Source organism: Caloenas nicobarica, chromosome 2 (genome assembly GCF_036013445.1).
Source record: "Caloenas nicobarica isolate bCalNic1 chromosome 2, bCalNic1.hap1, whole genome shotgun sequence".
Taxonomy (NCBI): domain Eukaryota; kingdom Metazoa; phylum Chordata; class Aves; order Columbiformes; family Columbidae; genus Caloenas; species Caloenas nicobarica.
This window is the reverse complement of record NC_088246.1, coordinates 38178970-38191042: the sequence shown is the minus strand read 5'-3', so window position 1 is coordinate 38191042 and position 12073 is coordinate 38178970. Positions and strand designations below refer to the sequence as shown.

The 12073-nt window shown below is 46.1% G+C and overlaps 1 protein-coding gene across 1 annotated transcript in view; it reads right to left on the bottom strand.

Moving 5' to 3' along the window:
• Window positions 1-11796, bottom strand: part of GALNT15 (polypeptide N-acetylgalactosaminyltransferase 15) — a 29479-nt gene extending 17683 nt beyond the window's left edge. The window contains exons 1-4 of the mRNA XM_065630336.1: window positions 11664-11796; window positions 10177-10722; window positions 4734-4900; window positions 3829-4033 (exon numbers count right to left, since the gene is read on the bottom strand). Coding sequence (XP_065486408.1) covers window positions 3829-4033; window positions 4734-4900; window positions 10177-10722; window positions 11664-11689 — 944 coding nt within the window. The 5' untranslated portion in view covers window positions 11690-11796. The remainder of the gene's footprint in view (window positions 1-3828; window positions 4034-4733; window positions 4901-10176; window positions 10723-11663) is intronic.
• Between the last annotated feature and the right edge of the window lie 277 nt (window positions 11797-12073).

The following is a 12073-nucleotide window of genomic DNA, read 5'->3' as shown; positions in this document are numbered from 1 at the left end:
ACAAAGCTTCCAGGGTCAGACACAGTGACCGAAAGGGATGGTTTAGACCAGGGGTCTCTAACTACTCCTACACTTGTACAGTCCTAAAATTACATTTGGCCCTCTGAAGGCAACCACAAGCCCGACGTGGCCCCAGTGAAAATAAGTTTGACACTCTTGGTTTGGATCATACTATTATCCAAGCATTCTTCTACCTTTGCTCTGTGGATCCAATTAGCCATTAGCTAGCTCAGTGTTAAATTCTGCTTTCCTGGAGAAATGAATGGACTTCAGCAGGGCCAACTTTGGCCTGTTCAAACAATTGCTGGGGGAAATCCCGTGGGCAAGGCTGCTGAAAGGTAAAGGGGCCCAAGATAGTTGGTTAACATTCAGGGACTGCTTCTATCAAGCTCAAGATCAGTGTATCCCGACACGCAGGAAGTCAAGGAAGGGAGCCAGGAGACCTGCGTGGTTAAACAGGGAACTGCTAGGCAAACTCAAGTGGAAGAGGAGAGTTTACAAATCATGGAAGGAGGGGCTGGCCACTTGAGAAGAATATAAGGCTGTTGTTAAAGGATGTAGGGAGGCAACTAGGAAAGCTAAGGCCTCCTTAGAGTTAAACCTGGCAAGAGGGGTCAAGGACAACAGAAAGAGCTTCTTCAAATACATGGCAGATAAAACTAACACCAGAGACAATGTAGGCCCACTGATGAATGGGGTGGGTGCCCCGGTGACAGAAGATACAGAGAAGGCAGAATTACTGAATGCCTTCTTTGTCTCCGTCTACTCTGCCGGAGGCTGTCCTGAGGAGCCCCGTACCCCTGAGGCCCCAGAGGAAGGCAGGGCAATGGAGGAGTTTGCTTTGGTTGATGAGGACTGGGTTAGGGACCAGTTAAGCAATCTGGACATCCATAAATCCATGGGTCCAGATGGGATGCACCCGTGGGTGCTGAGGGAGCTGGCTGAAGTCATTGCTGGACCGCTCTCCATCATCTTTGCCAAGTCTTGGGAAACGGGAGAGGTGCCTGAGGACTGGAGGAAAGCAAATGTCACTCCAGTCTTCAAAAAGGGCAAGAAGGAGGACCCGGGCAACTATAGACTGGTCAGCCTCACCTCCATCCCTGGGAACATGATGGAACACCTTATCCTTGGTGCCATCTCAAGGCATATCAAGGATAAGAGGGTCATCAGGGGCAGTCAGCATGGCTTCGCCAAGGGGAAGTCATGCTTGACCAACCTCATAGCCTTTTATGAAGACGTAACAAGGTGGATTGATGAAGGCAGAGCGGTGGATGTGGTCTACCTTGACTTCAGTAAAGCATTTGACACCGTCTCCCACAGCATCCTCACGGCTAAACGGAGGAAGTGTGGACTGGACGATCAGGTAGTGAGGTGGACCGCGAACTGGCTGAAGGAAAGAAGCCAGAGAGTTGTGTTCAATGGGGCGGAGTCTGGTTGGAGGCCTGTATCTAGTGGATTCCCTCAAGGGTCGGTACTGGGACCAGTATTATTCAATATATTCATCAACGACTTGGATGAGGGAATTGAGTGTACTATCAGCAAGTTTGCTGATGACACCAAGCTGGGAGGAGTGGCTGACACGCCAGAAGGCTGTGCTGCCATCCAGCGAGATCTGGACAGGCTAGAGAGTTGGGTGGGGAAAAATTTAATGAAATATAATAAGGGAAAATGTAGAGTCTTGCATCTGGGCAGGAACAACCCCAGGTTCCAGCATAGGTTGGGGAATGATCTATTAGAGAGCAGTGTAGGGGAAAGGGACCTGGGGGTCCTGGTGGACAGCAGGATGACCATGAGCCAGCACTGTGCCCTTGTGGCCAAGAAGGCCAATGGCATCCTGGGGTGTATTAGAAGCGGGGTGGTTAGTAGGTCGACAGAGGTTCTCCTTCCCCTCTACTCTGCCCTGGTGAGACCTCATCTGGAATATTGTGTCCAGTTCTGGGCCCCTCAGTTCAAGAAGGATAGGGAACTGCTGGAGAGAGTCCAGCACAGGGCAACAAAGATGATTAAGCGAGTGGAGCATCTCCCTTATGAGGAAAGGCTGAGGGAGCTGGGTCTCTTTAGCGTGGAGACGAGGAGACTGAGGGGTGACCTCATTAATGTTTATAAATATATAAAGGGTGGGTGTCACGAGGATGGAGCCAGGCTTTTCTTGGTGACGACCAACAGTAAGACAAGGGGTAATGGGTTCAAGCTAGAACACAAGAGGTTCCACTTAAATTTGAGAAGAAACTTCTTCTCAGTGAGGGTGACGGAACACTGGAACAGGCTGCCCAGGGAGGTTGTGGATTCTCCTTCTCTGGAGACATTCAAAACCCGCCTGGACGCCTTCCTGTGTAACCTCACCTAGGTGTTCCTGCTCTGGCAGGGGGATTGGACTAGATGATCTTTTGAGGTCCCTTCCAATCCCTAACTTTCTGTGATTCTGTGATTCTGTGATATGAGCCCTACAGGGTAAAGAATCCCTTTCTCACCCCCCGGTGACAGTGCTACATAAATCTCAGAGCTATTGCAGGCTTGGTGGCTTTCCATTCCTTAGAAGAGATAATTTTTTGACACTGACTCACTGCAATTCTGGTGAGGTCCTGACTTCTCTCTTGCCATTGTAATTCCTTCTTCACTATAGCTCTCCTGTGAGACTTTTTGTAACTCAACTTCAGCAATACAGCCTTGAATAAGGACCGGCCAATTGACACAGACAGGAGTTTTGCATGAAAATCAACAATAGACTACAGATCAAGGCAGAAGAATCATGAAGTATATTCATAATAAACCATCTAATAAGTCTGCAGACAAAACATAATCTGCTTTTCCAAGGAGGATCTTTTAGAAAATAATAGTCCTAACATCCTAGGACAGCATCACTCTTCCTTGCAGTATGTTTAATTGCTTTCATCCAAATGATGTAATCATTTCTAAAAACTCAAATGAAATCCCTCATAAGCAAACATAATCAGCCATAAAAGCAGCTTGTTCCAGTGCCTTAGAACAGCCTTTGAAGGTCTTTAGTATGACTACTTAATGGTCTAGTAAGAGTTTTAAAGATGTATTTTTTTTCTTTTACCCCCTCAAGCAATTATCCATTTTTTCCCAAGTGGCTTATAGGTAATGACAGACAAATTAATGTACAAATTTTTCTCTCAGAAAAGTCATTTTAGTGAAGGATTTAGTTCCATGTAATTCTTGAAACATTTTCAGTGATTTGATCTCTTTGAAGGACTTTGGGACTGCATAAATGAGCTCAGCTGTACATTAGAGAGCAGGCCCAAGCACCAACCTAAACATGAAAGACTCAGAAAATATGAATCTGTATCTTCCTCTGTTAGTTTCGTGACAGTGAAAGTACCTGTGATTAGCTAGAACTGTCTAGGCTGCCCAGAAAGTCTATGTTTTTCTGTGGAACAGAGACAGTGCAGGCACAAGGGGACAAAGCATTTTATCCTTGGCTTCATGACTGAGACAGCTAAAAAGTAAAAATAATGGAGTCTTGCAGTAGTTTCTCTGGTGGATGTTTGCCAATTTCCAAACAGCTCAAGACTGCAACCTTCTTAATTCAGACCACCGGGAAGACTTCTTATAGCTCTAACCAGATACAAACTCTGACAGTTCAGTGAAACTCTGTGTGAAGTGATGGTTATCAGCTGTGTGACCTATCCTGCATTTGACATATGTGAGATGCATATGGTAATAAGGTAGAAAATAAAAGCAATGTGACCAGAAGGAAGAAGGTAACAAAGAGAGGATTAAAAAAATACCCTAATCTTTCAAAGTACCTCTCTTTCATCTGAAATTAGTATATGCAGGGAGCTCAGAGGTCATGGGGATATTTACCGGTTGCTGGACAGCCTGGCTAGGAGGGGTTCCAGCCAGCCCTTCTGACACTCGCAGTGTGAATCCATGAAGACGAGCACGTCCCCAGTTGCTCGTGCAGCTCCTAGCATCCGACCTCGGATGACTCCAAGCCTCTTGTTGCTCCGGATGAGTTTCACACCATCCAGCTTAGAGATGTATTCACTCAGAGCTGACTTCAGGGGCCCTGTCAGAAACCGAACAGCCACTGAAATGTTTTAGCTTTGATTCAAGCTGTTATATAAAAGCAACAGGTAGTAGGAGATGCTGCTTATTGCTGGTAAAATGTTTTGTGGGCATTTGTTTTAGATGGCCAAGTAGGCCATGTTCCAAATATTCTCACAGCAGCATTATGTCAAAGAGCAGAGACTAATAGAAACTGAGATTCACCAGGTATGAAGCTATTCCTGTGGGAAACTTAATAGCCTCCTCTCCTGTTTTCAGCAAAAGGTGGATGCTCTCATCATCTCATAAAAGGCGTAGATCAGAGTGAGATACTACAGGTGTTTGGCTTTCCCAAGCACTTCGGATTACTTTAGCAATGCGGAGTTTTCCACTCTATGTTTCAGCCAAAGTGTAAGTCTGGAAATTATTATAGTGGATCTGGTCCAGTGGGAAGGCTGAGATTTGCATACTGTGATCTTATTTTAAAGCAAGAAAGTTCAGAGTGATTGGAAATGATGGGAGAAAAAGAAACGTGTTTCAAAGTTGAAAAGCTAAGCTGAATTCTAGAGATGGAAGAGTAAAACCTGGCAGTGAGCTCAGGGCATTGCTTAGCTCTCCTCCTGGGAGTTCTTCTGCTCTCCTCACACACTTCTTGGGAGGAGGACAGTTTTTCCCCCGGAGCACTGGCAGAAAGTACTCACATATAGAGATACGGGGACTACCTTGCTGGCTGAGATCGTCGACTAGGATGATATCCTTGAGGGAGGCCTTCGGAGCTGTGTCCATAATGCTGTGCACGGTTCTCAGCAGAGTAGACCAGGCTTCGTCATGGAAACAGATGATGACACTAGCAGTAGGCAGACTGGAGTCATATTCTTGCTGTAGGCACCTGCATGGGATCAGATGAGGGAGATGCTAGAAACACTGGTACAGCTGGCTACGTGACTCTCAGAGCAAAGTTGCAAGCTACACCTCAAACTTCAGGGATGGAAAGCAGTTTAAGGTATCAGCTCATTTCTAAAAAAAACAAAGGAAGTATTAGGTATCTGAGACTGGAATACAGAGTGAAAATACAAGAATGACATTACAAAAATCGAAACACAAAAATAACAACGTTTTGCTGTATCCTGGGATACCTCCTTCTGCTCTGGCTGCCTCAACAGAAATGGTCCAGTAAGCAAAGAAAGAGAAACTGAAGACAATCAGAGCAAATCAGAGAGGGGAATAAAGCGGGTCAGTCAGCCCCCACCAATTTCCACATTTTCTCAAGTAGCACACAAAAGAGTAAACTGAAATGCAGTACCTTTAAGACTAAGAAGTAAAATAACTCATCTGCACAACAGATGAGTACACCTGTGGGCTGCATGACCAGAGAATTAAGCCAACACCTCAGTCCTGTATGGGAAAGAAGTGGATGCTTACATGGGCAATGAAAACAAATGTAGATGATACATTTAAGAAAGTAAATGTATTTTCCCTATAAAGATTGCAGAAGTTGCTTTTTTCAATGAAAACAAATCAGTGATGACTGAGGTTCCCAGCTGGGTAAATTATCTTTATGGCATTTTCTGTTATTTACTTTACAGCTCCAGGTACAGACACAACCTACTGCAAGACACTGGACTGCATGGGTCAGTGGGTGGCATTTCCAGAGATGCTCCAGAGTGCCAGCTGGGGCCCACAGCTCCTCAGTTTTTCATGGGGCCAAGATTTCACACAAGACATTGAAAAAACTTCCATCAAAATTACTGTGAATTAGATGTTGCTTTGAAAACTCAAGTGTTTAAGAATGAAAATCACTTCCTATTAATCCTCCCAGAAACTGTATATGAAAACCATAAACCCTCATGAAACACTGACTGTTTCATAAATGTAAGTAATGGATCTACAAATCACATTCACAATAAAAAGTGTTTTCTGATGTACCAGTCTGGGTTCAGAGAGACAGGACACACTATACTGGCATGAGGGCACACATTTTCCCAAAAAGGCCTTCCAATGCCCATTGTAGAGATGCAAAGACGGTGCTTATATATCTGCTTTGCTTACAATAGAAAACACACTTTGAAATATTTTCATTTCCTGAGGAGCAGTTGTTCGGTTTCCTAACTCATTTAATCCCTAGCAACGAAGACTTCTTCCAGGAATTACAGAATTGGCTGAATATGGCCCACTGTTGTTTCAGCATTTTTATATTGCTAAGCAAGTCATCATACAGATTTTACAGTGGTTGTTAAAAAATTAGCTGCTCAGCAGAAACTCATGTCAGGGATATCATTTTAATATTGCTCTGATTTTTACCATTTTACTTAGTGCTTCTATTTATGGACTGAGGCCCTATGATGCTAGACATTATCCAGACAAAAAGCTGCTTATCATTTAACAGAATCTATAGTCCGAATGATTTAATATTAATAGCAAATATAAATAAGCAAATATGATAGATACAATTCTGGGAATATAAATTAAAAACTAGTACAATTGTGATAATTGATTATAGTTTATAATATTTCACATTAATGCCTTTTCATATTGAGAGGCAAATTTTCTCGAAAATTATTACATTGTAATGAATCTATGTTGTCCATGATTTACTGATTTTCTTTAATCAACAATTCTGTTATTTCACAATTTCATAAGGGATAATTGTTTCCATTTTCAGCAGGATGGAGAAAAGGATACTCTCATGACTTGGCAGTGTTTGTATTTTCAGGCGGAGAAATCTAGAGGTGATTAAGGAATGTGAAGATCTGATGTAGTCCTTTTATTACCAGTCAGCTTCCAACCAGGAACACTCAATACAGTTATAAACATCTATATTTTGCACCATAATACTACAATGCCTTGTTGCTAGTACTGTGGTTATAGCAAGAAAATAAGGCTGTTGTGGAGTCTTAATTGGAAAAGAATTGAAAATAACTGTACTTGAATACATAAGCTAGGTGGCGAGTGTTTGGTTGCCATGGAGATTGGCAAAGACTTGCAATATAGATATCTAATCTTCAGAAAAATGTGAAAGGGTGCAGGTATACAGAAATACCTTCCCTGTAATTTGAAGCAGCTTCATAGACTGTCCATCATAAATCGGCATTTCAAAAAGTCAGGGCTGTGACTGGTATGAGACATAGCGATTTAATCCAATTTGTGAAAAATAAAGAATCGTCACATGCAACAACAAACAGGAGAGCAATTCTGCCATGACAAAGGCGCTGCCAACGGGGACTCCCACCCACCCTCAGGAAAATGTCTCATCGAGATTCAGCTCCCAACAGCCCTCAAGTGGAAGCTACGCTTTTGTAATGAAACTTAAAACCTTTTGAGACAGCTTGCGAGTTTCTGTTCGCCTGGATACGTTTGACATTCAAGCCTAAGAGAGGAAAACAGACCTTTTTTTCACACAGAATCCCATCACAGAAGTCACAATAGAAGGCTTGATTCAAGTCCACTGTCCCAGGAGGGTGGTCAATGGCAGCTGGACCAACTGACAGCAGCAAAAAGCCCTCTGAGGGATGAAGGTACCTCAGAGGAGAAGTCTTGATGTGGAAGAACAACTTCCTAGTACAGCTGGAAAAGTTGTTAGGCCTTTTCGCCCAGAGACCCTGTCTGTTTCAAAACTGATACTCAAAGTAAATGGGGCAAAAGAAGGTACCCGATTCATCCATTGGGGTATGTTTTACTGTGGGATCAGCAGGAGCACTGGAAGAAAATTAACATAAAACATTCACCTGGAAAGGCATGCAAGGGTTATGTTAGAAGCTGGGGTCTGGTGAGAAAGGTCTAAAGTATCACTTTCCAGGTGAGGAAGTTGGATCCTGGGCTGTCAAGGCACAGCACAGCCCACAGGCTCTGCTTTATTTCCAGCAGGGCTTTGTAGCCTTCACATGAAAAGAAACCGTAGTCATGCCGCTCATTGTTCCAGTGCAAAGCACAACAGACCTCTTCATGTGAATTTCGAAGGCACAGCAGTGAAGTATATCTTATGGCATTTACCTTACATCTGATGCTCTGCTTTAAGAGTAAAAATGAAGTACGTAAGTGTGAAGTTTGGCCAGCCTTATTTTACAGTATCTGGAAGTGCTTCACAATTAGTAGGCATAGCCTCTGGTATGAGGAATTTGCCATCGAATTTCAAGTGAAATGAGAGAGGCTGAGTCCATGGAGCTAACTCACTGAAATGTCTCTAACTGGTTGGGTTCTCTCTAACTAGATAATAGCAGACATTATTAGGAACAACATTATTCAAACAGAACAGAGTAATAGACAATCTGATTCATCACTGGTTTGCACTTATTTTACATTGATATAAAACTGGACTGACAGAGTTGTCAGCTAGGCTCACAGAATAAATTGCACCTAAAAAAAATCATTGTGGTTTGTGTGTTGTGCTATGAAGGACAGGACTGGCTTAGAGGTAGACCTCTGCCACAGGTTTATGATCTGGATTGGATTTAGATCTGAACAACTGTGAAACCTCAGATGTTCAGATCTGTGGTTTCAATCTGGGCTCCATAAGCTGTGGTGTTGATAGCCCTTCAAGCTGTCAGACAGGAAAACCCATCTAAAAGCTCTGAGACCGTGGCTTAAATCTTACTGAGATTAGTATTAACTAAACCTGTCTCTTGTTGAATGGCCCTTCAGCTGCCAAAGTAAAACTGTTTTTTGGCTCACATCACAGGCAGTGAAACCGGGTCATCATTCCTCCTTTGAACATCACATAGTTCAAAGAGCTGCCAGTGAAGCGTGGTGAAAAATAACCAAAATAATATTACCATTACATTATTCAACGGAATGACCCAAATTAACACTGAACCTAGTCAGCAAGTGTAGAAAACGCTCCCTTTCATTTCTCTTTCTTTGAGACTGTCCCCTTAGAGCCACTGTTTTTAAACATGGGAAAATGACCACTAGAAAAAATATTATATAAATTCTGTGTCATAAAATGCTTACTGGTGCATCTTTCCAACATGTCCTCGGGGAAAGTTGCAATAACTTTTGTTACAGGAAGCAAGAAAAGAAGATACCCATCCCTTTCCCCTGGGGCAGGGGAGTGTAGACGCTCCTCAGCCCCTTTCTAAGAAGCGCGATGAGCTGCCTTTCCTGGGCTGTAGGAGACACGGGCTCCAGAGTCTCCAGGCTTCAAATGCAACTTGTGGGGCTTCGAATGTAACACATGGGGTTACAGATGCCACACGCGGGGCTCCAAATAACACCTGTTCCACGCCGCCTTCCAGCCAGGCTGCTGCTAGCTTCGGTGGCACGGGCAGAGCTGGTCACACACGCTCATCTCCACCATGGATCCTCCCAAGAGTTTCCTTTCAACGTTTGTGGGGTCACTTGTTATACTAAAAAAAAAAGTTAAAAGCCCCAACTTCTGACTCCTTCAGCACCCCAGAGGACCAGCAACCCCGCAGCCCTGGCACAGGCCCACCATGAGGAGCCGCCCAGGGACGCGGCGGCCGCTCTGCGCCGCGCTCTCCTCACGCAGCCGCCGAGCGGGCCCGGGGCAGCCGCAGCCGGCGGGCGGGCTGAGGCCGGGGCCCGGCCGAGGGGGACAGCCACCCTTCCCGCTCGACAGCCCGGCACTCACGGATCCCCCTCCCAGCCCCAGCACACAAGAGCAGCGGGGAGCACGGGGAGAGCCGGAGCGCTCACCCCCCCGCCGCCCACCGGCACCTGCTGCGGCGGGGGGCGCCGGGCCCGCTGCCGCCCGCAGGGGGCGCTGCCGCCTGCCCGCAGGGCGCCGCGTTGCCGCGGTGACGGGCCGGGCCGAGCCCTGTGCCCCTGCGCTGCCTGCCCCCCGGCCCTCCGCTTTTTGCCGCCTTGCCGGCTCCTGAGGGCTGGAAACGCCGCCGGTGGTTCAGGCGGCCTCTGCTGGCTCCGGCAGCACCTGCCGCGGCCTCGGGGTGCGCGGGGGCTGTGGGTGGGCAGCGCGGGGTGGCAGCGGGAGGCGGCGGGGGAGGCTGGGAGCGCACCCGGCTCTGGGGAACGGAGCCGTGCGCCCCACGCAGCCTGGGGAAAAACGGTGTCCCGAAGCGGAGAGTTTGATAGGAAAGACGCGGGAATTACAGGAGGAGAGTTTCACGGGCCGGGCCGGGGAGGGGTTGGGCGGCGGCGGGGAAAGAGACAAGTTTTCTCCCAGAGATGAAATAGGCTGTTTCTACTTACAACGGGTGTCGTACCTCAGGCAGGTCCCTGCGCAGAGAGATCCGCTCGCTCAGCGCTTCGTTGAAGCCGTGGGTTTCCAGGCCGAGCGGCCGCTGCCCCGCGGCAGCGCCTGCCCCGGGCTGCAGAAGGGACGGGAGCTGGGGGAACTCCGGGTCCCCCCCTGCCCCGGCCTCCGGCCGCCTGCTCTGCTGCTTCACCACGCGATAGCCCTTCCTGGCCTTGCTGTGGTTCCTCCTGCCCGTGGGCGACACGACGGCCGCGATCAACTCGTCCTCCCGCAGCGAGATGAACGGCGACAGCCCATCCAAAGGGTAGTACTGCTGGATCTCCTCCTGGGTCTCCAGCATCTCTTGGGTCTCCGCAAAGTCCACCTGATACCCTTCCCGGGGGTTGAACTCCACAGGCTGGAAAGTCCCTTCCTTGCTCTGGTTGCTGGGTGGTGGATTCAGCGTTGTAACCATCAGTAGCAAAAAGCCCAGCATCAGCAACAACAAGAGAAACTGCAGCTTACGTGATCCATATCTGCACTTCTTCCTCAAGAACATACTGTTGGTGACAAAATTATACAGATGGTCATGTTAAATATCACTCGGATCTTTCTCAGACTCCAGTCCTCGGTTTGCAGCAAAGCCCTGGTTTTCACTATCTGCCAAGAGGGATTTTTTGTTCCCCTCGCATTTCACTGATGCCGTTTCGTGCTTTCCTCTCTGTTTACAGACAAAATATAACATTCCTATTAATATCGCACTTACTGTAGTAAAAGGCAGCATGGATCCAGTGAGATGAAGTAGATCCTTTATGATACAGAGTCCCAGCTTAGTTAGGAAAGCACATGTTTAGCTGATGAAAAGAGTAGCTGAAGTTTTGATTTTTTTTTTCCTTTTTAAATTCTAAGTAAAAAGAAATTCCATTTCTGATAGTTTCCTTCCAGAGTAGTTCCTGCTTCTTCAAAATTTCCAGTTGCTGCCTGGATTGAAGCGCTTTATCCCTGAAAGCAGATCTGACAGCACTCCCCCGTGCAGAGGCTTAAAGTTAACTGTGATCAACAGATGAGAACTACTCAGTCCCTGACTTTGTTTCACACATAACTACGGCACTCAGTCAGGAAGCACTTTGCCAGACATAATACAGAGCAATGTGTGCGTCTTTCTCGTGGTCCTAATGCCCTCACTGTTCTTGTCCTATCAAATCAAAACTTTGCAAAAGCTGTAAGAGGTGAAATATAAGAAGCAAAGCGTATTATAAAAGAAACAAAGGCACACCATGAATCTGCCTATGTCTGAATAGCTCTGTTAAACTAAGAATGTTCAGAGCAAGAAGCAAAAGTTTCATAAACTGAATAAAAGATAGAGTGCACATGATTTATTTAAGGTTAGATTTATTTATATGGTAATGTGCTAGCTGGAGTATATGAATATATTTCATTTTCAGTAAATATTTACAGCAGTGGGGATTTTAACACCGACATAAGGTTGTCACATTATCACCTGGCAGAATGAAGTTGTCTCCTCATCCATAAATTGGGTATTGCAGGGGAAGCAGCACTTCAAGTTTTCAATAGTCCAGGAACAACATGTAGAAAGCCTGGGCTGGAACAACCACTCACACTGAAAGAAAACAACGACTTCTGTGATTAAAAGGGGAGCTCAGTCTCTGAGGTCTGTTTGCTAGTATTGCTGGCATGGGTGCTAGTGGGCATTTTTTTGCTGCGAGATGGGTGATTGTCCAATGGGAAAAAGGGTGATACAGTCCACATGCTTCAGCGTCACACGCCTCTTGGTCTGGCAGAGATCAGGTGTGGATGTAGCTCAGATGTTACCAATCCTTTTGATGCTGGGGGCATGGGATGTGTTTTTTTGCATATCTTGTAATATTTGATGAGCAGAAAGTACCAGCT